At 39.2% G+C, this 25730-nt stretch overlaps 1 protein-coding gene across 2 annotated transcripts in view; it reads left to right on the top strand.

Annotated features, from left to right (window-relative positions):
- Positions 1 to 25730, top strand: part of dync2h1 (dynein cytoplasmic 2 heavy chain 1) — a 310791-nt gene that overhangs the window by 97879 nt on the left and 187182 nt on the right. For both annotated transcript variants that reach the window (XM_078402527.1, XM_078402526.1), the window contains exons 48-58: positions 2520 to 2687; positions 5039 to 5169; positions 8229 to 8477; positions 9422 to 9530; positions 11315 to 11428; positions 13433 to 13575; positions 14050 to 14122; positions 14796 to 14950; positions 17960 to 18097; positions 18530 to 18643; positions 23461 to 23621. In XM_078402527.1, the coding sequence (XP_078258653.1) occupies positions 2520 to 2687; positions 5039 to 5169; positions 8229 to 8477; positions 9422 to 9530; positions 11315 to 11428; positions 13433 to 13575; positions 14050 to 14122; positions 14796 to 14950; positions 17960 to 18097; positions 18530 to 18643; positions 23461 to 23621 (1555 nt within the window). The remainder of the gene's footprint in view (positions 1 to 2519; positions 2688 to 5038; positions 5170 to 8228; positions 8478 to 9421; positions 9531 to 11314; positions 11429 to 13432; positions 13576 to 14049; positions 14123 to 14795; positions 14951 to 17959; positions 18098 to 18529; positions 18644 to 23460; positions 23622 to 25730) is intronic.

The following is a 25730-nucleotide window of genomic DNA, read 5'->3' as shown; positions in this document are numbered from 1 at the left end:
CTACTTTTTGTCTCTTTCCAACTTGATTGTGAATTGAATATTTCAATTCTGTAATCATCAACAAAATGATTATCAGAGAGGGACAAGAAATGCTGGAATCTAGCAAAGAAAAAGAGAGTTGTTGGATGAGGTTAGTGGATCAGGCAGCATCTGTGTCAGGAAATAAGACATTTTGGGTGGAGATCCTTCATGTGGTCTGTGGCAGTAGCAGGCAGAAGCAATATGCCTACCAGGTCTCTTCCTCCTTGTATAGCGTATGAGAAGGGATTAGCTCTCATGCCAGGGATTAGCTCTCATTAGAAACCTTGATACTTGTTCATCTGCTTAAGTCGCCTCAATTGCTATAAATTTCTGAGAAAAAACTCGATATGGTTCATGCACTGCCACCCAGTGGTTTTGCTGCATAAGTGCATTGACACTTGGGAAGAAAATGATATTGCTTTGAAAATCAAAAAAACTGTCCGATGCTGGAAACCTAAAATAAAAACAAGATGCTGGAAATACTCAGCAGAACAGATTGTATCTGTGGGTAGAACTAATTACTTCAGGTCAAAGATCATCTGTCAGAACTGCATGAACTGGCCTTGACAAAGTCTAGAGGACTAGAAAGTGTCTTTTGTTGGTCCTTTGACTAAGAATGGCAATAGGGAGAATCCAGCAAATAGTAGGCTTGTGAGTTATAGTCAATAGCTTCACTGGCTGGGTGAGTTATACTCAATAGCTTCACTGGCTGGGTTAGGAACAGGATTTGCTTGCATTTAAAAAAGCTTGAATTTATTAGGGATAATTAGAATGGCTTTGTTTGGGGCAGGTCATGTCTTGATTGTTTTTTTTTGCAGAAGTAACAAAGGTGATTGATGAAGGTAGGGAGGTGGTGTTGCTTACATGGACTTAACACTTTAATAAGGTATTTGACAAGGTCTCTCATGGCAGGGTGGTCCAGAAGTTTAGGCACATGGGATCCACGGTAAATTGGTAGATTGGATTCAAAATTGTTTGGCCACACAAGGCACAAGGCAGTGGTAGAAAGTGTTTCTCTGACTGGAGGTGTGTAACCTATTTTGTTTCGCAGGGGTCAGTACTGGCACTTTTGTTTATATAAATGACTTTGATGAAAATGGAGATAGGTTGATTAGTAAGTTTGCAGACGACATTAAAAAAATGGTGGATAGACACAAAAAGCTGGAGTAACTCAGCGGGACAGGCAGCACCTCAGGAAAGAAGGAATGGGTTGCCAAAGGAAACAGCAGGATATTGATCAGTTGGAGATATGGCCGGAGAAATGGCTGATGGAGTTCAATTCACCTTTTTAGACTAGTGACAATCAGTAATACCTATTTTTTATTTTGCCTCATTTTAGTGTCGTAGTGTCATAGAGTCATACAGCACGGAAACGGGCCCTTTGGCCTAACTTGTCCATGCCGATCATCATGCCCCATTTACACTAGTCCTACGTGCCTGCGTTTGGCCCATACCCTTCTAAACCTGTCCTATCCATGTACCTGTCCAATTGTTTTTTTGACTTTGCGATAATGCCTGCCTCAACCACCTCCTCTGGCAGCTCATTCCATATACCTAACACATTTTGTGTAAAAAAAGCTGCCCCTCAGGTTCTTGGTTATGTATGGATTTACAAGTCTTGGATTATGTGACCTAACAATTATATACCATGAAATTTACTGGCACCTCGCCTCCTATTATCTGATTTGTCATTTATTACTTTTATTTTATCCTTCATTTCATATATTTCCTTAATGTGTGTCTGCATTTTCATTCAAATATTCAGAATACAGTATGAATCTTAGCAATTACCATTGAATATAAATTCAATGAGTCTGAAGAAGGATCTCGACCCGAAAGTTCACCCATTCCTTCTCTGTAGAGCTGCTGCCTGTTCCGCTGAGTTACTCCAGCATTTTGTGCCCATCTTCGATTTAAACCAGCATCTGCAGTTCTTTCCTACACAAATTTAGGTTTAGGTTTATTATTGCCATGTGTACCAAGGTACAGTGAAAAACTTTGTTTTGCATGCTGTTCAAACAAATCAGATAATACTATACATAAATACAATCAAACCAAATTCAAATACCACGGGGGAAAATACAAATTGCAGAATACAGTTCTTAGCATAGTAATGCACTTGTTCCAGAGACAAAGTCCAATGTCCACAATGGGATCGAGATTAATTGGACAATGCATTCCGCACCCTGATAACGAAGGGGAAGAAGCTGCTCCTGAGTCTGGTGATGCAAGCTTTTAATCATCTGTATCTTCTGCTCAATAGGAGCAGGGAGAAGAAGGAATGGCCCGGGTGGGACAGTCTTTGATTATGTTGGGTATCTTTCCGAGGCAGCGTGAAGTGTAGATGGAGTCAATGGTGGGTCTGTGTTATGGACTCGGCTACAGCCTCAACTCTGCATTTTCTTGCAGTCTTGTGCAGAGCTGTTCCACAATATTTTACATGTGTTTTCCATTAACATTTCATCATCAATTGAGATTGTTTTGATAATTGTTTGTAGATGGATCACAACAATCAGTGGACCATGTTCTTGAAGTCGTGGCATATGAGGCACATCGTTTGTTCCGTGACCGCTTAGTAGGATCCAAAAACCGACTTATTTTTGACAACATTTTAATATCAGTTATTCGAGGAGATTGGGGATCAGATTTACTGGACACCATGATGGGTAATTACATTTTGCAAATTTTCTAAAATATTAGGTAAATTCGTAGTGAAAAAGCAATGGAGATAAATTCAGGACAAATGCACTGTTACTACTCAATAAAGTATTTTCAAGGTCAACTTATTTACTGAACTGTATTTGGATAATTATAGATCTGTTGAACTATGTTTATGTTTTATAATATATTTAGCTTTTTAGGATGTCTTTCATATTCTTTTTTGTCACAATTAATTTTTTCAATATATTTGAGACTAATGTTGGCTTCAATCCCTTATTTTGTGTTTAATTGCGTACTCGGGTTATTAAGAGTGATAGCATCAACTTGTCCTGTTAGAAGTCTTATCGCTGGATCAGAATGTAACTTTTTATACCTTTGTCAGCGCCAGAAACGTGGTGACTCTGTGTACTGCCTAGGTGTCGAGGTCTGCTGTATGATGTTACCGGATTGTAAACAAAAACAAAGAATTTCACTGTTCCTAAAGGGTGTATCAAGTTGTGAGGAGTACACACGTGTCTGCAAAGGTCTAAAACAATATGGCAAATTGAATATAACGCGGGTAAATGTGAGATTATCATCTTTGGTAGGAAGAATTTTTTTTTTTTTAAATGGAATGAGATTATAAAATGTAGATATGGGGGTCCTAGTACAAGAAACACGAAAGAACAAAAATAATTAGCTAATGGAAGGAAGGTGAACGAACGAATGAATGAACTAATACTATGGATTATTAAAGATTGCACCTGTTTTGCTGTAAACAGTCTTAGACTCCATGTTTAAAGACAGATATACTTGCACTGGAAAGAGAACAGAGAAGGTTGAGTCCAGGGATAAAGAAGTGGACAGATGAATATAGAGTTGATCGGGTTGGGTCTATGTAAGACACCGGAAATCTCGCACGTTTGGGTCTTTGATGGTGCGTGACTGGGACATTTTCCAGATTGTAGCATATTATTTCCATTAATACTGCAACGCTTTCAATTCATTGTTTTTGAATGTTCTACCGTCTGATAAATTTTCGAGGTGTGATGAAAGGAGCACGGAACTGGAGCGCTGGTAAATGTGTCAAGGGAACTGGGGGTCCAGGGGTGTGGAGGTGAAATTAGGAACCGGGTTCCAGGTGAATGGGAAGGGAATGTGGGAATTGGGGCCCTGGAGTGTGAGAGGCAACATTGGAAGTAGGATCTTGGAATGTTAGAAGCATTATGGGAAATTAGACCCCATGAAGTGAAAGGGACTGCAATAAATATTATCAGGATTTCTGAGTAGTTGGATGTTGGATTATTATAGTTTTATCTGCTCATTGGAGTGTAAAAAAAGAGATGATCTTATTGATTCACAAAAGATTCTGAGGGGAATTGATCGAGTGAATGCTCAGAGTTTCTTCAGTTGTATCTAGAACTAAGGGGCTTCATTTCAGAAAAAGGATCATCCATTTATGACGGAGATGAGGAGGAATTTCTTCTCTCAGAGGATCATGACTTTTTGGAAGACTTTATGTAATAGAGCTGTGGAGGCAGAGTCATTAATACATTCAGAGCAATGATTGATAGATATTTTCACAAGAGAAAGACTGGGAAAGTGATGTTGAGGCCAAGAATGGATCACACATTGTTATCGACACAAAAAGCTGGAGGAATCAGCGGGACAGGCAGCATCTCTGGAGAGAAGGAATGGGTGATGTTTCGGGTCGTGACCCTTCTTCAGACTGGGTCTCAACCCGAAAAGTCACCCATTCGTTCTCTCCAGAGATGCTGCCTGTCCCGCTGAGTTAATACAGCATTTTGTGTCTATCTTTGGTTTAAACCAGCTTCTGCAGTTCCTTCCTTCGCACATTGTTATATTGAGTAACAGATCATTTCCAGAGATTGATCTACACCTGCTGCTGTTTCTTATGTTCCAATGTGTGTTCTTAAAAGTACAGTATATTACATGCAATCAGCTTGAAAATGTACTTGAAGAGTGGTTCAAACTCAGGGCAATAGGGCTTCCTTCTGTTTCTATCATATTGGATTTTAGTTGTCATCTTATGTCCACGACCACTTCTGCCTTGAATAAGGATAGATATTTGCATGTGTCAATGTGTTGAAATAAAATATTTTAACTGTGCATCACTTTGAAGAGGCTTTGTTAAATTGTAGGCTTCTGTGTGTATTTTTGTATTTTCTAAAATGGTGGGTGAAACAGGACTTTCACCCTTATTTTGAAACTATGTCCCTTAATTCTAGATACTACTGCTGTGGGAAATAACTCACAGTTCAAGTACCATATGGAGGGATGTATACATTAAATACTTAAGTAATTTTTTTTTAGAATAAGTTTATGTTACAAATTCTGATTTTTATTTTGTGTGAAGATTCATTTTATGTAACTTGGGGAGCTTGGCATGAAGTTGGTTCAGTGACTGCCCCAGACCAGCCATTACCTCCATATGGAAAGATGCTGGGAAAGTTAAATTCCTCTGACTTGAAGGAAGTTATCCAAAAGGTACTGTTTTTTCCCCTACCAATAACCTATTTGTACTGCAAGTTTCATTATTGAATAGCACTTTTAAAATGTTATAGTTAAAGAAGCAATGCATTTGGGAAGTCTTAATCTAATAAAGTAGAGCCTACATTGCTTTATGAACGAGAAGTCCTATCTGAAAAATGTATTCATTTTTTGAGGAAGTCTCGAACAGAGTGGCTAATACAAAGAGCCATCAAGGATACTGACCTCCCCACCATTCGAAGGGATTTACCGGTCGCTGCCTCAAAAAGGCTGTCAACATCATCAGAGACCCACACCACCCTGGCCACACACTCATTTTACTCCTGCCAGTGGGAAGAACATATAGGAGCCTGAAAACTGTAACGTCCGGGTTCAGGAACAGCTTCTTCCCTTCAGCCATCAAGCTATTAAACACTACAAACTCCAAATAAGCACTGAACTACATCGATTTGGGGTCTTTGGTTTTATCTTTTTGCACTATTGTTTGATTGTTTGTTTTTATGTGTATGTATGTGTGTGTGTATATATTTTTAAAAGTTCAGTACATATATATATATATATGTATATATATATACTGAACTTTTTTTTGTTTAATATTTTTTTACAGTGTACTATGTTTACATATTCTGTTGTGCTGCTGCAAGTAAGAATTTCATTGTTCTGCCTGGGACATACGGCAATAACACACTCTTGACAGTGGATATATTATATTTGGCCCTGCAAATAACATTAGACTTAAAGTAAAATCACAAGATTAGAGCCTGTGGTGTTGGTGGTAATATATTGGCATGATAGAAGACTGGCTAACAGGCAGGAAGCAACTGATAGAGATAAGAGGGTCATTTTCATTTTGGCAACCTGTGGCATGTGAGTTGCAACAGAGGCAATTTCTTGGATCGCAACTTTGTATAATACATATGCTAATGATTTTGAAGAAGGCAGTGAATATGCAGGAGCGAGATTTGTGGACGGCACTCAACTATCATATCATATCATATCATATATATACAGCCGGAAACAGGCCTTTTCGGCCCTCCAAGTCCGTGCCGCCCAGCGATCCCCGTACATTAACACTATCCTACACCCACTAGGGACAATTTTTTTACATTTACCCAGCCAATTAACCTACATACCTGTACGTCTTTGGAGTATTTGAAACCCAGTACCAAATGGAATTCAGGATGAGTTTCAGGATATACAGTAGTTTAGTTTAGTTTAATTTAGTTTAGTTTAGTTTAGAGATACAGTACAGAAACAAGCCCTTCGGCCCACTAAGTCCGCACTGCCCAGCAATCCCTCGTACACTAGCACTAACCTAAACACTAGGGGCAATTTACAACTTTACTGAAGCCAATTAACCTACAAACATGTATGTCTTTGGAGTGTGGGAGGAAACCGGAGCACCCGGCGAAAACCCAGGCATGGAGAACGTACAAACTCCGTGCAGACAGCACCCATAGTCAGGATCCAACCCGGGTCTCTGGCGCGGTAAGTCAGCAACTCTACCACTGCGCCACCGTGCTGCCTACTAATGGAGATGGTGAGAGTTATCCATAGAGAATGACAAAGGGCAGCTCAGCAATTTATCTTTTTTTTTTCTGTTACTCAAATTGTAGTTAACAGCAGGAGGCATGCAATATTTAGCATAATTTCACACTTTGTTTGAGATATAAAATGTAAATATTTGTGAAATAACTTCGGATAAGCGTTAATGCCATACAAGAATAGAATTATAGAAACATACAGCCAGAAACAGGCTTTTTCGTCCCACCTTTTCCATGCTAACTAGTGAGGCCCACCCTCACGAATCCCATTTGCCTGCATTGGGCCCATATTTTTCTACTCCATCCCTATACACCTTTTAAACACTGTAAATATATCTAGCTCCAACACCTCCTCTGCCAGCTATTCTAAATATTCATTACCCTCTTCCTCTGATTACCAAGCCAATCTTGGACCCAACTTGCCAATTTGCCTCTGAACCTTTGTGCCTTAACCTTTTGGACCAGCTGAATATCTGGTTTCATGTCAAAAGACCTAGCAAACCATATCCATTGCTCTACTTTCATCAATTTGCTTGGTTATCTCGTCAAATACCTCATTCTGATTTGCGAGATGTGATCTCCCCTGCACAAAACCATGCTGACTGCTAATCAGCCCCTGCCTTTTCCAAATGAACATAAATCCTGCCCCTCAGAATCTTCCCCAACACCTTTCTGAACATTGATGGCCAATGGGCAAACAACCTCTGAAGATCAGGTGACCTTCAAATGTACCACCGTGTTGAGGGCAGTTTAGGGAAGATTTCAAAACCTGGCAATGGGAAAAAATGTTGCAAGGAGAATGCGAACAGTTTGCAGAGAGATACTGATAGATTAAATGAGTGGATAACAAGTTGGAAAATGGAGTACAGTAAAAGAAAATAAGAAGTTGTTTATTTTGCAAGGCATAACAAAAGAACAGAGTATTTAGAGTATTGTGCTCAGTTCTGGGCACCATGCAACGTCTTGGGTGTTCTCCGGGTACTCTGACTTCCTCCTACATCCCAAAGACGTGCGAGTTTGTAGGTTAATTGACCTCTGTGAATTGCCCCTAGTGTGTAGGGAGTGAATGAGAAAGTGAGATGACAAAGAACTAGTGTGACTGGTTAATCAATTGCTGGCATGGACTCTGGGCTGAAGGGCCTGTTGGTTTGCTGTATTTTTAAACCAAACCAAATGAGACAAGAGAAAACCTGTGGTTCGTCATTAAGTTTTACTTTCTTAATTTCATTCTCATGTGTTTCCTATACATCATAATCACTTAGCTTTCCAGATGGACATTTTTCGTAAATCATACCGATAGGATGAAAATTATATAAATATATACGAGTCACTGGTGAATCAGAAACTGAAAATCCTCAACCCAGATTTATTGTTGATGTATTTAATCTAATAGTAGTCCATATAACTTCAATGCAGGTAGTGTCTCTTTTAGCTGCTGCACGTTGTGTAATACATTGGGATTCTATAGAATCCAATTTTATTTACAATTAACCTTCTGATCTTTTCGAATAGGGCATTGTTCAGTATGGAAGAGACAACAGGGAGATGGATATCTTGCTTTTCCATGAGGTTTTGGATTACATGGCAAGAATAGACCGAGTGCTGAGCTGTCCAGGAGGCTCACTACTACTGGCAGGACAAAGTGGTGTCGGTCGTAGGACAGTCACTTGTATAGTCAGCCACATGCACGGAGCAATATTATTTACACCAAAGATTTCCAGAGGTTATGAGATCAAACAGTTCAAAAATGATTTAAAACATGTAAGTACAGACATATTATTCATTCATTTAAGTACCAGACATTATGTTGTCTGAAAATATATGTAAATAATTTTGTACTTACCATGTGGACTGATGTATGTTTACAATTGCGGTGCTACTCATTTGTTTTTAAGTCATTATAGGCAATTGACATTTAAGCACATTGAATCAATATCATAATACACAGAGACGTGTAATATGTTCTGTGTTACTATTGAACAATTATTTATTGTATAGAAACAAAGGTTGAACTTTTAACTTTTATCAACTTTTAACTTTTCTGTTCATTCTCCTTTGGAAAGTTCAATAATCAATCCAATGGTGCCTTCTGAGTATAGATGATGTCATTTATAAAGCGGGTGTAATGTTAATGTTTTATGATGACATCCATATCCTTTTATCTTACTGTCAGCAGCAATCAAATATTCTCATTCAAGGGGAAAAAAAATTTGTTGATCTTATGGCTTCCATTTCAATATGATTCCGTTAATTTAATTGAAGCTAATCTTTTTCCAGTTCTTTTGATTGAAAATACAAAATAGATTGTACTTCTCCAGTGTTTTTTTTTGTTATTAGAGTTTAATTCATGGCATTGTCTGTACTTTCCTCAATTTCTTCTTCACATTTATTGCTTTAAGAAAGAGGAACATAATTCCTCTTTTGTTATAAAATGTCTGCAACACTGCAATCCCTTCTCAATCTCTTAAGCTAAGCCTGTATATCTTAGACACCAATGCTGTGAAGAAAGGTTTCTTACCAAAGTGTTTATTTGTTGTGTTTTTCCATGGTTAAACTTTGGCTTTGGGATCCAGGAAACACGTTGCTCTGGGCATGAAATATGATCCCGGCATTGGAAGTTTTGGTTTGGATTTCTATGTGGCCATGGGGTGACCTAGTTTCAGTATTTCTGATAAAAACGAAACTAAACTTGCCTTTTTGTCCAGGTGATGCAGCTTTCGGGTCTTGATGGACATCAGGTTGTATTGGTCCTGGAGGACTACCAGTTTGTGCACGCTCAGTTCCTTGAGATGGTGAACAGCTTGCTATCTTCAGGTCCGTACCTAAGTTTCATTTAGATAAAATGATAAATGTAATTTGGGAACCTTTGCATTATTGGATATTGTGGTACCGAAGTAGCATTGTGCTGGCTTTTGTAAATATATTTAAGTCAACAAATGGTATTCCCTTGTGTGTGTGGAGTTTGTATTTTCCCCTCTGATTTCATGGACATCCCCCAGTTGCTCTGCTTTCCTCCCTCATTCCAATGACATGCTCTTGGGTTCATTGGATGTTGTAAATTATGGACAATATAGGTAGTTGTGGGAGAATCAGTGGGTTATTAATGAGCATGTTAGAGAGGGTATGTTGCAAGAATATGTGGGGAATGGAACTTATGAGCTGGCTAAGAGGGCTGGCACACTCTCAATGGGCCAAATGGCCGCCTTCTATGTTATAATGAGATAGATTAACAACCTGTGTATCTTGTGAAATCTGTTACTGTAAGACAATGAAGGTTGATTATTCAAAACCTTTGATATCTTAAATAACAAATAAGCTCTCTCTTTTGAGAGAGAACAAATATCATTGTCATAAGATCCATTTAGACTTGATCCTAATTCATTGCCTTTAGTTGCCCGTAAAGTTCCATGTAGAATTAAATTTCCAAAGCAGAGGACTAACTTTGTCAACTGTTGCTTGTTCCAACATTTGAGATTGTCTTTTCCTATTGTTTAAACCAATTATTTTCAAAAATCTAATTTCAGAAAATGCAAAGAATATAGAGCATACAATATATTCACATTTTGGGGGGGAGGGGAGAATTGTGAAATTAGTTAGACAATAGACAATAGACAATAGGTGCAGGAGTAGGCCATTCAGCCCTTCGAGCCAGCACCGCCATTCAATGCGATCATGGCTGATCACTCTCAATCAGTACCCCGTTCCTGCCTTCTCCCCATACCCCCTCACTCCGCTATCCTTAAGAGCTCTATCCAGCTCTCTCTTGAAAGCATCCAACGAACTGGCCTCCACTGCCTTCTGAGGCAGAGAATTCCACACCTTCACCACTCTCTGACTGAAAAGGTTCTTCCTCATCTCCGTTCTAAATGGCCTACCCCTTATTCTTAAACTGTGGCCCCTTGTTCTGGACTCCCCCAACATTGGGGACATGTTTCCTGCCTCTAATGTGTCCAATCCCCTGATTATCTTATATGTTTCAATAAGATCCCCCCTCATCCTTCTAAATTCCAGTGTTTTCAAGCCCAATCGCTCCAGCCTTTCAACATACGACAGTCCCGCCATTCCGGGAATTAACCTAGTGAACCTACGCTGCACGCCCTCCATAGCAAGAATATCCTTCCTCAAATTTGGAGACCAAAACTGCACACAGTACTCCAGGTGCGGTCTCACCAGGGCCCGGTACAACTGTAGAAGGACCTCTTTGCTCCTATACTCAACTCCTCTTGTTACGAAGGCCAACATTCCATTGGCTTTCTTCACTGCCTGCTGTACCTGCATGCTTCCTTTCATTGACTGATGCACTAGGACACCCAGATCTCGTTGAACTCCCCCTCCTCCTAACTTGACACCATTCAGATAATAATCTGCCTTTCTATTCTTACTTCCAAAGTGAATAACCTCACACTTAGTACAGTAGCCTCTAATGCATGGGAGGATCCTGCATGGCAGATACATTTTGTTTAGCATTCAATAGATGCAGACTGTTTAATTGTGTCTAACAAATATATCTGAGCATTTGCACTTCAATTGTGTAGGCATATCACTTATGAAATGAATTGGCGCCTAATTCAGTGCTTTTACTTTTTTAATGATGTCAGGTGAAGTGCCAGGCTTGTATACGCTTGAAGAACTAGAACCAATCCTGTCACCTTTAAAAGACCAGGCCTCACAGGATGGATTTCTTGGACCTATCTTTAATTACTTTACATGTAGTAAGTGAAATATAAATCAATATAAAAAATACATTTGTTTAGTTGTTGTTGTATGGACTAGCTACCCATAGGTTCAAATGTCACAATAGACAATCATGAAATCAAATTCTATAAAGCTAATAATTTGTTGGATACATTTAATGCCTGTCAGGGTTAAGAACCTTTTACCCATTCCTGGTTTATTCCATGTATGTGTGTAATCTTCATTTCCACCAAATGTGGTTGATTTATCATGCCCACAGGACAATGCATCTTCCCACCCTTCATTCCATTCATCCAGTTTCCCTGGATCATTATATTTTTGCCGAATGACACCTTCCACACCAATGCTTCTGAGATTTATTCCTTCATGTTAATCGTTGCTTTCACTCTTCAAAAAGCTAATAGGGTTCCTGACCATATCTATTCCATTTACCATAATACTTAATCTCTCTCATCCCCTCTCCTATTCAGCACAAGGATAGTGTTCCCCTTGTCCTTACCTTCCACACCAACAGTCTCCACATTCAATGGGTTAACCTGCAGATCTGAAATAAAACAGAAAAATCAGGAAACACTCGGCCATTCAGGCAGCATCAGTGGAGAGGGAAACGGTTAACATTTCAGGTCCAAGACGATTAGTTAGAAAATAATGAACCTACTTTTGCTCTGTAAATAATCAGTAGATGATCAGCAGTTCTAGCCTTTATAGTTCACATGACTTGCAATCATAATTTTTCCTTTCTTTTCTGTTGATAACTGTCATTAATTCATGTTGTGCTAGTTACAGTTCTACCTGTTGTAATTTACTAACACCTTCACCACTCTATTTCACTTGGCTTCATCATCCTGTTTTGCCATCTAATTTCTTGCCTTCTACCCTTAGACAGCATTTCCTTTTTGTTCTCTCCTTGTCCCCTTTCTCCTGTTTTCTCAAACGTTTTTAATTTCTGTGTAAAAGTCAGTGACTAAAACTTTATTTCCATTTCTCTGTCCGTACACATTGCCTGATCTACTCATTATTTGCAACAATTCTGTTTTTATTATTTTTTATTTCAACATTTTACTCCCGTAAATAACACAGGTGCGGGTGAGTTTCACTGCTGTGTGGAAGATCTGCTGTTTGTTGCATCATGGAGCATTTTCCCCAGTATTTGCATTTACTTAATACTCCATGCTGACTGATGTCCTGAGTTGCCTTTTCATATTTTCCTGCAGGCATTACTGTCATGTAAATTAATAACCTTTAGACTTTTATGGGCGCTATTATGGGCACGCAGCTCAGTTAAAAACATTGCATTGTTATATCATGTTGGAAGTAAATTGATAGTTGTAGCTCTAAATCATGGATGCATGCATTTACCACTCACTCTACATGAAAATAAGAAAAATTAGCTCCATGATCCTTTTCTGCTATTCATTTAGGTCATGGCTGACTATTTGGTGCTTAACTATTTGTATGGTCTCTTCATACCTGTGGTTAACTAATATCTAACCATCTCCAATTTAAAAGTTAGCAAATGGCCTTCTATGCCTTTATGGGTGAGGATTTTTAGACAATTTCCCACTGTTTTGGAATCTCCACGCAGAGGACCATGTTTCTCTCGACCTACCCCATCAATTTGCCTTGATATTTTGAAAAATTTGACGAAAGTATATTTAGTTGAAACCTCGAAATTCCAGGGAATATAGCCATTTAAAAAAATCTGCCCAGGTAATGCAATCTTTCATACCTTGTTATTTTGGTAAATTGGGCTTTGTAAATCTATAGCATAATTTTGATCATTTTATAATCCAGCACTCTAGATGTAAAGATCAATGTTTCAGTATTCCTTCTGCATTAGATTCAGGACTTGACACTTCAATGATCGGTGTACATAAGGTTCAAGTTTTGTGTCACCTTAAGGTTGTGCTTATTTTTGACTTACTTTATACAGTGCCTTGTGAGATCGACTACCATTCTAACTAATTTGACCATGATAATTTTATGTAAAAGTCAACTTAAATGTTCACTTTATTTTAAAGGGATTCAGCAAAACTTACACGTTGTCCTTATTATGGACTGCACTAACACCAATTTTACAATTAATTGTGAAAGTAATCCAGCTTTTTACAAGAAATGTGCAGTACAGTGGATGGAGGAATGGTCAAAAAGTAGCATGAAGAAAGTAAGTGAAGAACCTTTATGTGAACTGTTTCATTGTGTTTTGTTTATTCTAATTACTCTCCCAGCAGCTCCTCTGTTGTAAACATATCCATTTGTATAGAAATTATATCAGTGAATGGTGATTTTTCTCTTTGATTGTCATTACCCCCAATTTTAGCCTCATTTCTTGATGTTACAGTTAATTAGATGGTGCCTTGATGTTAAGGGCAATCATTGTCACCTCACCTCTGCAATTCAACTTTTTAGTCTAAGTTTATGCCAAGGCTGTAATGAAATCTGGAGCCATGTGATCTTGGAAGAAACTAAAGTGACTCTATGCCTCTATGGCAGAGACTGCTCCCTCCACAACTTCTGAGTTGCTTTGTTTTTTATCTGCCTTCAATGACCTTATTCCTATGTATTTGGAGATACAGATCTGTGTCATGAAAATTTATGTGAGAGATTAGTATTATGCAAGCATCATATTTTGTTTCAGATTCCTGATATGTTGATTTCATTGAACCACGGACATGATACGAAAGGAAAATCACAAAGAAATTCAACTTCTGGTTAGTCCACCTATGTCTCAATATTTATTCCATATTGCAACACTTATTTTCGAGCTTGCAGTCAAATGTAACAATCTATCTCTTAGATATGCCTTGATAATTGCAGATGTTGGAAATTTGAAGTAAAAACCAAAAAAGCTCGAAAGAAGGCAGGTCAGGCAGCATTAGTGGAACGAGAAACAGTTAATTTTAGGCGTCCAGGGTTCATCACTGATGAATCAGACAGACTTTCGTGTCTCAGAAAATGTCTTGGGGAATTTCTTTCCCCTGCAACAATTTTATTAGGCTGAGTAGATTAATCTCCCATAGTTGTAAACATATCCATTTGTATAGAAATTATATTTGGATCAGTGTTAGATTTCAATTTTTATTAAGTATATAGCCCATAACTGCTTTAGCAATGATTCAATATAATTCTCAGTATGTCAAGCATGGACACCATTGATGGAAATAGTTCAGCTTGTGTAGACATGCAAGTAAATGAAGTAAAACTGAGATGGATGCAGCAATACACGTGACAAATTAGTCTATTTCTAGTTGGATGCTTTATGTGAATGCTCAAGTAAAGAAAGTTACTGCATACAGCTTCATTGGTATTTTTTAAAGATACATAATCTGGTATATCATACAAATACGAATATAACTTTTACTGATGTTATGCTTTTGACTTCAGGTGCTGGCGATCTAACAAAGTCTTTCCTGATGATTCATGAAACTTGCAGAGCATATGGAGCTACCCCACACAGATATATGATTTTCTTGAATATGTACAACTCCATCTATAATATCAAGAAAAATGACTTAATGAAACAGCAGAGTCACTTGCAGGTATGGGTTGGCCAGAGATGATCATAAGGTCTTAATGAGCTGGAGTAGCTGTAAATTTCAACTTGTACCTCATCCAAAGCTGGTAATGTTCTTAAAGTTAATAAAGAGAAACAGGAAAAGGCAATTTCCTGCTGGTACTACTCTACCATTCAGTGAGATCATGGAAGATCTTTTACCAGACCACCACTATCTTGCACTGACCATATAATCGATTTACATCATATACACCTAGCAACTGATTTAGTTTAGAGATATAGATCGGAAACAGGCGCGTCGGCCCACCGAGTCTGCATCAAACAGCGATCCCTGTACACTAACACTTTCCTACACACAATCTTGACCAAAGCCAATTAACCTACAAACCTGTACATCTTTGGAATGTGGAAGGAAACTGGAGCACCTGGAGAAAGGTCACGGGGATTTTGTACAAACTCCGTACAGACAGCACCCATAGTCAGGATCTCACCCGGGTCTCTGGTGCTGTAAGGCAACAACTCTACCGCTGCGCCACAGAGCGATTCTTCACGGCTCTGATGGACAGAGAATTCCAAAGACGCATTAACCCCTGGATGAGAAAATTCTAATCTTGTAATCCAGATGAAGAGTCCCGACCCGAAATATCAACTAGATGCACAAGACCGTAGATGCTGGAGTTTTGTGAAATAAACAAATTTATGTAAGAAAGATCTCGATCCGAAACGTCACCTATCTATGTTTTCCAGAGATGCTGCTTGACCTGTCGAGTTAGTCCAGCACTTTGTGTCCCTTTGTGTATTTACCAGCATCTGCAGTTCTTTGTTTCCGTATTACTGCTGGAAAAACTTAGCAGGTCAGGCAGCACCATCAGTCTGAAGAATGGTCATGACCCAAAATGTCATCTGTCCTTGCCTGCTGAGTTGCATCCACAGGTGCTGCCTGGCCTGCCGAGTTCTTCCAGAACCATGTTTTGTTTGCCCTAAGTGTCAACTGCACATTTTTCATCAAGGATGCTGCCTGACTCGCTGAGTTCATCCAGCAGATTCTTTGTTGCTCAAGATTCCATCTACAGTTTCCTGTGAGACTGGGCACCCCTTGTATCGAGATTGTGGCCCCAGCTTCTACCCTGTCAATCCCTATAAAACAAATTGTACACTTCAATGATATCACCTGGTATTCTTATAAACTCTAAAGAATATTAAAAGTAATTATATTGTGAAAGGTCATCAGTCTGAAAGGTTCATTATTTCTGTCTTCAGAAATATTGCTCAATTTGCTGAACATTTCTGTCATGTTCTGTCAATATTTAAAATTAGTTATAAGTGCATGCTTCTAAAATGCTAAAACCATTTCTGTTAAAATTGCTTTGAAAACGTATATCTGTATTTATAAAATAAAATTGCACTACCAGAATTCATATGGGGTTTGGCCCCCCCCAGGTAGAGAAAAATGTTGTTACCAAATTAAATCAGTCACACCTGAGGTGTTTGTAAGCTGCATATCTGCCATGCAATGATTTATCTTCCAAAAGCTGTCAGTCCTCTGCACAGTCCTCTGCACATTCCCCGACTTACGTAATGGTTACATTCCATGATCCTTTGCGTAAGTCATATTTTACGAAAGTTGGAATTGTCATGCCCATCCCCTGCTCGAAATAACTCGCTGAGAGTATTAACTATCTCAACGGCATCTGACTGTGTCCAGGACACTTTCTGTGGTGCGTGGTCTTCTGCGTAAGCACTGCCACCATTGCCGGCCTGTTTCCGATGTAAACTTGTGTGAGTGTACAATGTTGTTGAAATTACAAACTGCATCGATTGCACTAGGGACTGGGTACAGAATTATTTAAGTAAGTGAGAGTTTACGTAAGTTGCCTATTGCATGAGTTGGGGAGCGCCTATTGTGAAATTATACATTTGTATGTGCTCTCTGATCAAGAACCACATAATCACTCTCTGTCCTAACAATTTTATCAAATAACTCAAAAGCTCAAACTTCTTTCAGTTTAATAAAACTAACCTAACCGATAATAAAATAATTAGTATCGATGACGTGATAAAATACCCAGGATATTGTCATTAACAGGGATGTTTTATGTTTCCACATGTTTTTTACACAAGCAAATAACCTATTGGTGTCTATTAAATAATTTGTGATATGGCAACTATCAATATTTAAAAAAAATTAGAATTGAAGCAAATTATTGATCTTTTTGTAAACATAAGCAAAATATGTAAATGAACATGTAAATGAACATGTAAATGAACATAAATAATAATTTACCTTACTTTTCCTGTGAAAACTTTGCCTGTCACTCCCTATTAGAACCAAAGGGGTTTCAGATTCAGTGCAAGATCAACTCCATTTGAGTTCAAGTTAGTCTTTCAGAATGTCAATACTTTGGAGTTTACTTTTAATTTTAGAGGTACAGTCTGGAAACAGGCCCTTCGGCCCACGGAGTCCACACTGTTCAGCGAGCACCCCGTACAATAGTACTATCCTACACACTAGGGACAATTTATAATTTTACAGAAGCCAATTAACCTACAAACCTGCACGGCCTTGGATTGTGGGACGAAACCGGAATACCCGGAGAAAACCCACACAGTCATTGGGAGAACGTGCAAACTCCATACAGAGAGCACCCATAGTTAACCCATAGAGAACCCGGGTCTCTTACACTGTTAAGCAGTAACTCTATTGCTGCGCCATACCCTATTACACTCTATTACAAACCAGATTTCTTAATTTCACATTGAATATATGGAAACTCAGGATTCACTTTGGTTCCAGCAGCTGAACTCCAGTCTTTCCAATTGGAATCACTGGGAATTTCAGCATCATCCAGCCCAATATTTTGATCACTTAAAAAGCTCTTGAAATTCTGTGAAAAATAAGGCAGTATTTTTCTTTAATTGCATTTGAATAGACTATCTTGACCTATTTAAATGTGCTAACGTGCAACAGGGAAATTTCTGCACTATTTAAAAATAAAACCACCATTCAAAGTATGTTTGAAATGTCTTGATCCAGGCTGGAGTTTCTAAGCTGAATGAAGCCAAAGCACTTGTTGATGAATTGAAGGGAAAGGCAGCAACACAGAGCATTTTACTGAAAACCAAACAATCCGAAGCAGATGCAGCCCTACAAGAGATTACAGTATCAATGCAGGTATATATGCCAGTTCACATCAACTGTACTATGGATCAGCAATATTTCAATATCCAAAACTTTATACTATTTTTATTTCTCTCATATTTTAAAGTAAGATCAATTCCATACAATTGATTCCTGAAGACATCCTATTCTGAACTGTATTATCGCCAAGATAGCCTTTTATGCCCATAAGCCACAGGAGCCCTGTTTTTATGTTTTCTGGCTATCCAGTTGTATTACCCTAATTCCAAAGGAAAAAAATACATTGTTGATTGAAATAGTTTTGTCAAATCTCTTTAGTTTATTTTATGCTTCAGTCAAAGTTAAATTTCATTTGTTGGAAACATTTCTGCAATGTACTCAAGTTTATTTTGTGTATGTTTTGGTTGATATTCAGGAATGGTGACAGAGTTAATGTAATTGTTTGAACTTTATGCTTTTTCATAGAATGCAAGTGAACAGAAAACTGAAATGGAACAGATTAAACAGAAAATAGCTGAGGAGATGATGAAAATTGAAAAGCGCAAAGGTGTGATTGACAATGAACTTAAGCAGGTCCAGGTAAGGTTTAATTATTTTCTGTGTCGCTAAATCCAGGAAACTAAATGGGTTTTGTACCAAAATGAACTGAAATTCCAAAGCAAGAACTTCAATGCAACCATCTAGCTGAAAAATAAATCAACCAATTTCATATGTGTATTAATTTCAGAACTGCTTTTACTAAGAATTGTTTTTGATAGTATAGAACTGAAAGACAGGGTATCTAAAAATATCTCATGCACCAGCACACAGTTGAATTAAATAGAGTTATCAATCATGAGAAAATCACGTTTGAAACTGTTTTATGTTATGTCAAAATTATGAATTAAGAATGCCATTTGTAGGAGCCATTTGTGTTTATTAGCTATCTTAGCATATTATATTATTTTGTATCCTGCTGTATTATTTTTGGACATCAGGGGATTGTCGTGAGATGAATACTAGGCTGACATATATGGGCATATGTTAATTTATGGACTGGGAGGGGCCAAAGGAGGAGCCAGAATTATGAGTATAATTGGGAAGGCAGTGACATTATGCGTTAGACACGAAGGAACAATAGGCAAGATACAAATTCTTACCAGATCTATGACTGGAGATAAACTAATCTGTTTGTATTACTACTTAAATAAACGACTAATTAAAGTGAAACGTCGTGAAGATCTCTCTTGTTGTTTGCGTCAGGAATGTTCACTCCACTCCTTTCGTGAAAGTGGTAAGCTTAAGGACTTTATTGGGAAGGACTAAGTTGACGCTACGCCATTTTTTTGAGATAATATCCAGGAGTTTCCTTGAATCAGCTTAGTGCTACATTTGCTTTTACCATCAGCAGGTCCCTTTGCTGGAACTTTCTCAAGACAGATGACTTCAACCTGATCAGCAAGGATCTCAGTAGCGCAATGCTATCCAAATATAAATCTCACAGAAACGCTTTGGCATCTGGCAAAGTTATGTTCCCTGCTAAATGGCCTTTCAAAGTCTCAAATGGCCATTCAAAAAAAATCATAGGCAATCAAACATTTAAAAACATTCATAGTTCATAAGCTCGTATGTTCCAGGAGCAGAATTAGACCATTTGGCCCATAAAGTCTACTCCGTCATTCAATCATGGCTCATCAATCTTTCGCTCTCAACCCCATTCTCCTGTCTCTCCCCCATAAACCCTGACACCATTTCTAATCAAGAATCTGTCAATCTCTACCTTAAAAATATCGATTGATGGCCTCCACAGCCGTTTATAGCAATGAATGCCACAGATTCACCACCCTCTGACTAAAGAGATTTCTTCTCGTCTCCTTTCTAAAGGTACATCCTTTTATTCTGAGGCTATGGACTCTGGTCCTAGACTCTCCCACTGGTGGAAACATCCTCTCCACATTCACTCTATCCAGGCCTTTTACTATTCGGTAAGATTCAGTGAGGTCCCCCTCGTCCTAAACTCCAGTGAGTACAGACCCAGTGCCTCCAAATGCTCATCATATGTTAACCCAATCATTCCTGGGATCATTCTGGTAAACCTCCTCTGGATCCTCTCCAACACCAGCATATCTTTCCTCAGATATGGGGCTCAAAACTGCTTACAATACTCCAAATGTGGTCTGACCAATGCCTTATAAAGCCTCAGCATTACATCCCTGTTTTTGTATTGTAGCCCTCTCTAAATAAATGGTAGCATTGCATTTGCCTTAATGACTACTGATTCAACTTGCAAATTAACCTTTTGGGAATCCTGCACCAGCGCTCCCAAGTCCCTTTGCACCTCCGATTTCTGAATTCTCTCACCATTTAGAAAATAGTTTCTGCCTTTATTCTTACTATCAAAATGCACGACTCCACACTTTGCAATGCTGTATTCCATATGCCACTTCTCTGTCCACTCTCCCAACCTGTCCAAGTCCTTCTGCAGAGTCCCTGCGTTCTCTACACTACCTGCCCTTCCATCTATCTTTGTATCATCTGCAAACTTGGTCACAAAGCCTTCAATTCAATCATCCAAATCATTAAAGTACACCTTGAAGAGTAGCGGCCCCAGCACCAACCCCTGACGAACACCACTAGTCAGTGGCAGACAATCAGAAATAGTCCCCTGTATTGCCACTCTTTGCCTTCTGCCATCCAGTCAACCTGCTATCCATATTGATAACTTCCCTCTGAAACATTGAAACAACTACAAAAGTAAATTGGAATAGTTAAAATACTTAAAGAAATTTAATTTTTCAAAAAGGTGTATTATGCCTGAATCTTCATCAAAGCAGTTCCTTTCTATTGAAATGAAACATAGAAACATAGAAAATAGGTGCAGGAGTAGGCCATTCGGCCCTTCGAGCCTGCACCGCCATTCAATATGATCATGGCTGATCATCCAACTCAGTATCCCGTACCTGCCTTCTCTCCATATCCCCTGATCCCTTTAGCCACAAGGGCCACATCTAATTCCCTCTTAAATATAGCCAATGAACTGGCCTCAACTACCTTCTGTGGCAGAGAATTCCACAGATTCACCACTCTCTGTGTGAAAAAAAACTTTCTCATCTCGGTCCTAAAAGACTTCCCCTTATCCTTAAACTGTGACCCCTTGTTCTGGACTTCCCCAACATCGGGAACAATCTTCCTGCATCTAGTCTGTCCAACCCCTTAAGAATCTTGTAAGTTTCGATAAGATCCCCCCTCCATCTTCTAAATTCCAGCGAGTACAAGCTGAGTCTATCCAGTCTTTCTTCATATGAAAGTCCTGCCATCCCAGGAATCAATCTGGTGAACCTTCTCTGTACTTCCTCTATGGCAAGAATGTCTTTCCTCAGATTAGGAGACCAAAACTGTACGCAATACTCCAGTGACTCTGCCCTAACCTGTGTAGGTTCAGCAGGCAGACTTTCCTGCATGAAGTTTCCACTCTGCCGTTGGATTCATGCACACAAGCATGGAAATCCTGATCCTGATAATTCTGTTTTGATTTTAAAAAATTCAGGTCAATTTTAGAATTAAATGGCTAAGCATTTGAATAGAAATTAAATTTAATACTTACTGTTTTGATACAAATCTTTAAAATGTGTATATCTCTTGACCTTTCATCTTAACATTAACCTAATATTAAGACATGGATAATCATTTCAATATTGGCTAATGTTATCCCACTTTTTAAGAATGGAGGGAGAGAGAAAACGGGAAATTATAGACCAGTTAGCCTGACATCAGTGGTGGGGAAGATGCTGGAGTCAATTATAAAAGAAGAAATTGCGGAACATTTGGATAGCAGTAACAGGATCGTTCCGAGTCAGCATGGATTTACGAAGAGGAAATCATGCTTGACTAATCTTCTGGAATTTTTTGAGGATGTAACTAGGAAAGTGGACAAGGACGAGCCAGTGGATGTAGTGTACCTGGACTTTCAGAAAGCCTTTGATAAGGTCCAACATAGGAGATTAGTGGGCAAGATTAGAGCACATGGTATTGGGGATAGGGTACTGACATGGATAGAAAATTGGTTGGCAGACAGGAAACAAAGAGTAGGGATTAAAGGGGTCCCTTTCAGAATGGCAGGCAGTGACTAGTGGGGTACCGCAAGGCTCGGTGCTGGGACCGCAGCTATTTACAATATACATTAATGACTTAGATGAAGGGATTAAAAGTAACATTAGCAAATTTGCAGATGGCATAAAGCTGGGTGGCAGTGTGAACTGTGAGGAGGATGCTATGAGGATGCCGGGTGACTTGGACAGGTTTTGTGAGTGGGCAGATGTATGACAGATGCAGTTTAATGTGGATAAATGTGAGGTTATCCACTTTGGTGGTAAGAAAAGGAAAGCAGATTATTATCTGAATGGTGTCAAGTTAGGAAATGGGGAAGTACAAAGAGATCTGGGTGTCCTTGTTCATCAGTCACTTAAAGTTAGCAGGCAGTGAAGAAAGCTAATGGCATGTTGTCCTTTATGACAAGAGGAGTTGAGTATAGGAGCAAAGAGGTCCTTCTGCAGTTGTACAGGGCCCTAGTGAGACCGTACCTGGAGTACTGTGTGCAGTTTTGGTCTCCGAATTTGAGGAAGGGCATTCTTGCTATTGAGGGCATGCAGCGTAGGTTCACTAGGTTAATTCCCGGAATGGCGGGACTGTCGTATGTTGAAAAACTGGAGTGACTAGGCTTGTATACGCTGGAATTTAGAAGGATGAGAGGGGATCTTATTGAAACATGGAAGATTATTATGGGTTTGGACACGTTAGAGGCAGGAAACATGTTCCCAAAGTTGGGGGAGTCCAGAACCAGGGGCCACAGTTTAAGAATAAGGGGGTAGGCCATTTAGAACGGAGATAAGGAAAAACCTTTTTCAGTCAGAGAGTTATAAATCTGTGGAATTCTCTGCCTCAGAAGGAGGCTAATTCTCTGGATGCTTTCAAGAGAGAGTTAGATAGAGCTCTTGAATATAGTCAAGGGGTATGGGGAGAAGGCAGGAATGGGATACTGATTGTGAATGATCACATTGAATGGCGGTGCTGGCTCAAAGGGCTGAATGGCCTACTCCTGCACCTATTGTCTATTGTCTATTGTCTATTGTCTATTGTCTATTGTCTATTGTCTATTGTCTATTGTCTACTGTCTATTGTCTATTGTCTATTGGCTCTTGGTCTTCAGGAGTAGATTTTCTAATTCAGTATTCCTCAGCACTGTGAGCAATTTGCACACCAGTTTTATTTTTGTTTGTTTTAACTAATTCAACAAAGTTTGCTGATTGACCCCATGACATTCTTCCTTGGCTTTATGACTGTTTTACATCACATTACATGTGTTCTCTGTGCTAATAGTTGGAAGCTGTGGAAATGTTCGATTTTTTTTTCTCTTTTAGCCTCACGTCGATGAAGCCAAACGAGCAGTAGGAAATATAAAGCCAGAGTCACTCTCAGAAATCCGGTCACTGCGAATGCCACCTGATGTCATCAGGGATATTTTGGAAGGAGTGTTACGGCTGATGGGTATTTTTGATACTTCATGGGTCAGCATGAAAAGGTGAGAATGTATGAAATTTTATCCTACAGTGCATTGAATCTATCAAAATATTGTAAAATAGGCAGATCAAATGCAACAATGAGCAAATCATTTCGATTTTATGCATTGTGGAACTTAAATTGAAAGATGTTTTGAAGTAGACATTTTTTTTTGTATTTTTTGTGTAGTCGTTTTATACCAGATGAGGTGCACTAGCTCAGTTGTAAAATGAATTGTCCCAGTATTTTGTGGAATCAATATAACTTAATTCCATCCCAAAATAAATGCTCCCACAACCAATGAGTAACATTTTACAGTTCCACTAACTCTTCTTGTGACAGCACTAATAAAGATAGCTTCACACAATGCAAACTTTGAGCTTTTCTTTTGTACAGTTGGTTGAGAACCAATTATTTTGCTTTATTGTGTAAATATTCTCCTCACTGTTTCTGAAACCCTGGACCTTTAATTGACTTATGTTGCTGTAACTCACCTGCTGCCTAGGTGGAATCCGCACTTGCCAGGGATGGATGATGCAAACTGATTTTCTTGGCTGAATTGTCCCTGAAGAGGGATATGGATCATGTACAGGCAGTTGAGATTCGTTTAACTTGGCATCATGTTCGGCACAACCATTTTTGCGCTGCAGGGCCCATTCTATGTTTTATGTACATTTGTAATTATGTGTTCATAGAGCTTTTAACATTGGGGTAATTTTGCTGTGATGCCCTTTGACTGAATTATCATGACATTATTCTCTGAAAATAATGAGTTTTTTAATAAAACCGAAGACCCCATTTGGACATTATTTAAATGGTCAGGCAAACCTTTTAACAGTCAAATATGGATAGTTGCACAATTCAGCAAAACACACCTCAAGTGGATTGAGCCTGCTCACTGTTGACTCATTATTGCATTTGTTCTGCTTATTGTAAGATAGGTAGAACTAGTAAGATAGGAACCCCCCAGCGATTTCCTGCTAGGCGATTCCCTTCATCTTGCCCTGTTCTCAGTACCCTATGTCCCTCTTGAATGAGTCTGTCATCAACCTCCCATTAATGCAGCATCCCCTCGTTCTTTGTCAAAGCTCTCTAGAGTGCTGCCTATGTTGTGCATGAATTCCTAAGGTGCAAACTTTGAAGATACAACAATACAATACAAACTTTATTGTCATTGTGCAGTGTACAAGTACAGAGACAACAAAATGCAGTTAGCATCTTAACCAGAGTGCATGCGATGGAATAGTAAAACATATAATATATACAGTAATTCAGTAGCGGTAGTGGAAATTCCGGTGAGCGAGATCAGTCACTGATGGGAGGAGTGCCCGTGGTGAGGGGGGGGGGATGGCAGCAATCACCGAAACGCAGAGTTAAGTAAGGTAACGACCGCAGGAAAGAAGCTGTTCCTGAACCTGCAGGTCTGGGAACAGAGAGACCTGTAGCGCCTCCCAGATGGGAGGAGGGTAAACAATCTGTGGTTGGGGTGAGAGCTGTCCTTGACGATGCAGCGCCCCCTTCACAGACTTCGCCTACTCTGGATAGACTCAATGGAGGGGAGTGAGGAATCGGTGATGCGTTGGGCAGTTTTCACCACCCTCTGCAGTGCTTTCCGGTCGGAGACAGAGCAGTTGCCATACCATACTGTAATACAGTTAGTAAGGATGCTCTTGATAGTGCAGCGGTAGAAGTTCACCAGAATCTGAGGAGACAGGTGGACCTTCTTTAGTCTCCTCAGGAAGAAGAGACGCTGGTGAGCCGCCTTGATCAGTGTCGAGGTATTGTGGGTCCAAGAGAGGTCATCAGAAATGTTGACACCCAAGAACCTGAAACTGGAAACACGCTCCACCTCCGTCCCATTAATATGGATGGGGGTGTGCGTACCACCCCTAGTCCTTCTGTAGTCCACAATGAGCTCCTTGGTCTTGAAGATGGCGGTAATGTAAGAAATTTGACCCCGAATGCCTGCAATATTTCTGAAACAATAGTGTTATAGGAGGGAGCCCACCAGTGCTAATTTGCATCCTAATGAATCGTGTACTATTTGTACAGTATCGATAGACGTCGATTGTAATCATGTATAGTCTTTCCACTGACTGGTTAGCACACAACAACAAGCTTTTCATTGTAA

This window comes from Rhinoraja longicauda, chromosome 7 (genome assembly GCF_053455715.1).
Source record: "Rhinoraja longicauda isolate Sanriku21f chromosome 7, sRhiLon1.1, whole genome shotgun sequence".
Classification (NCBI taxonomy): Eukaryota; Metazoa; Chordata; class Chondrichthyes; order Rajiformes; family Arhynchobatidae; genus Rhinoraja; species Rhinoraja longicauda.
The sequence above is the reverse complement of the archived record's forward strand: the minus strand, read 5'-3'. Positions and strand labels throughout refer to the sequence as shown.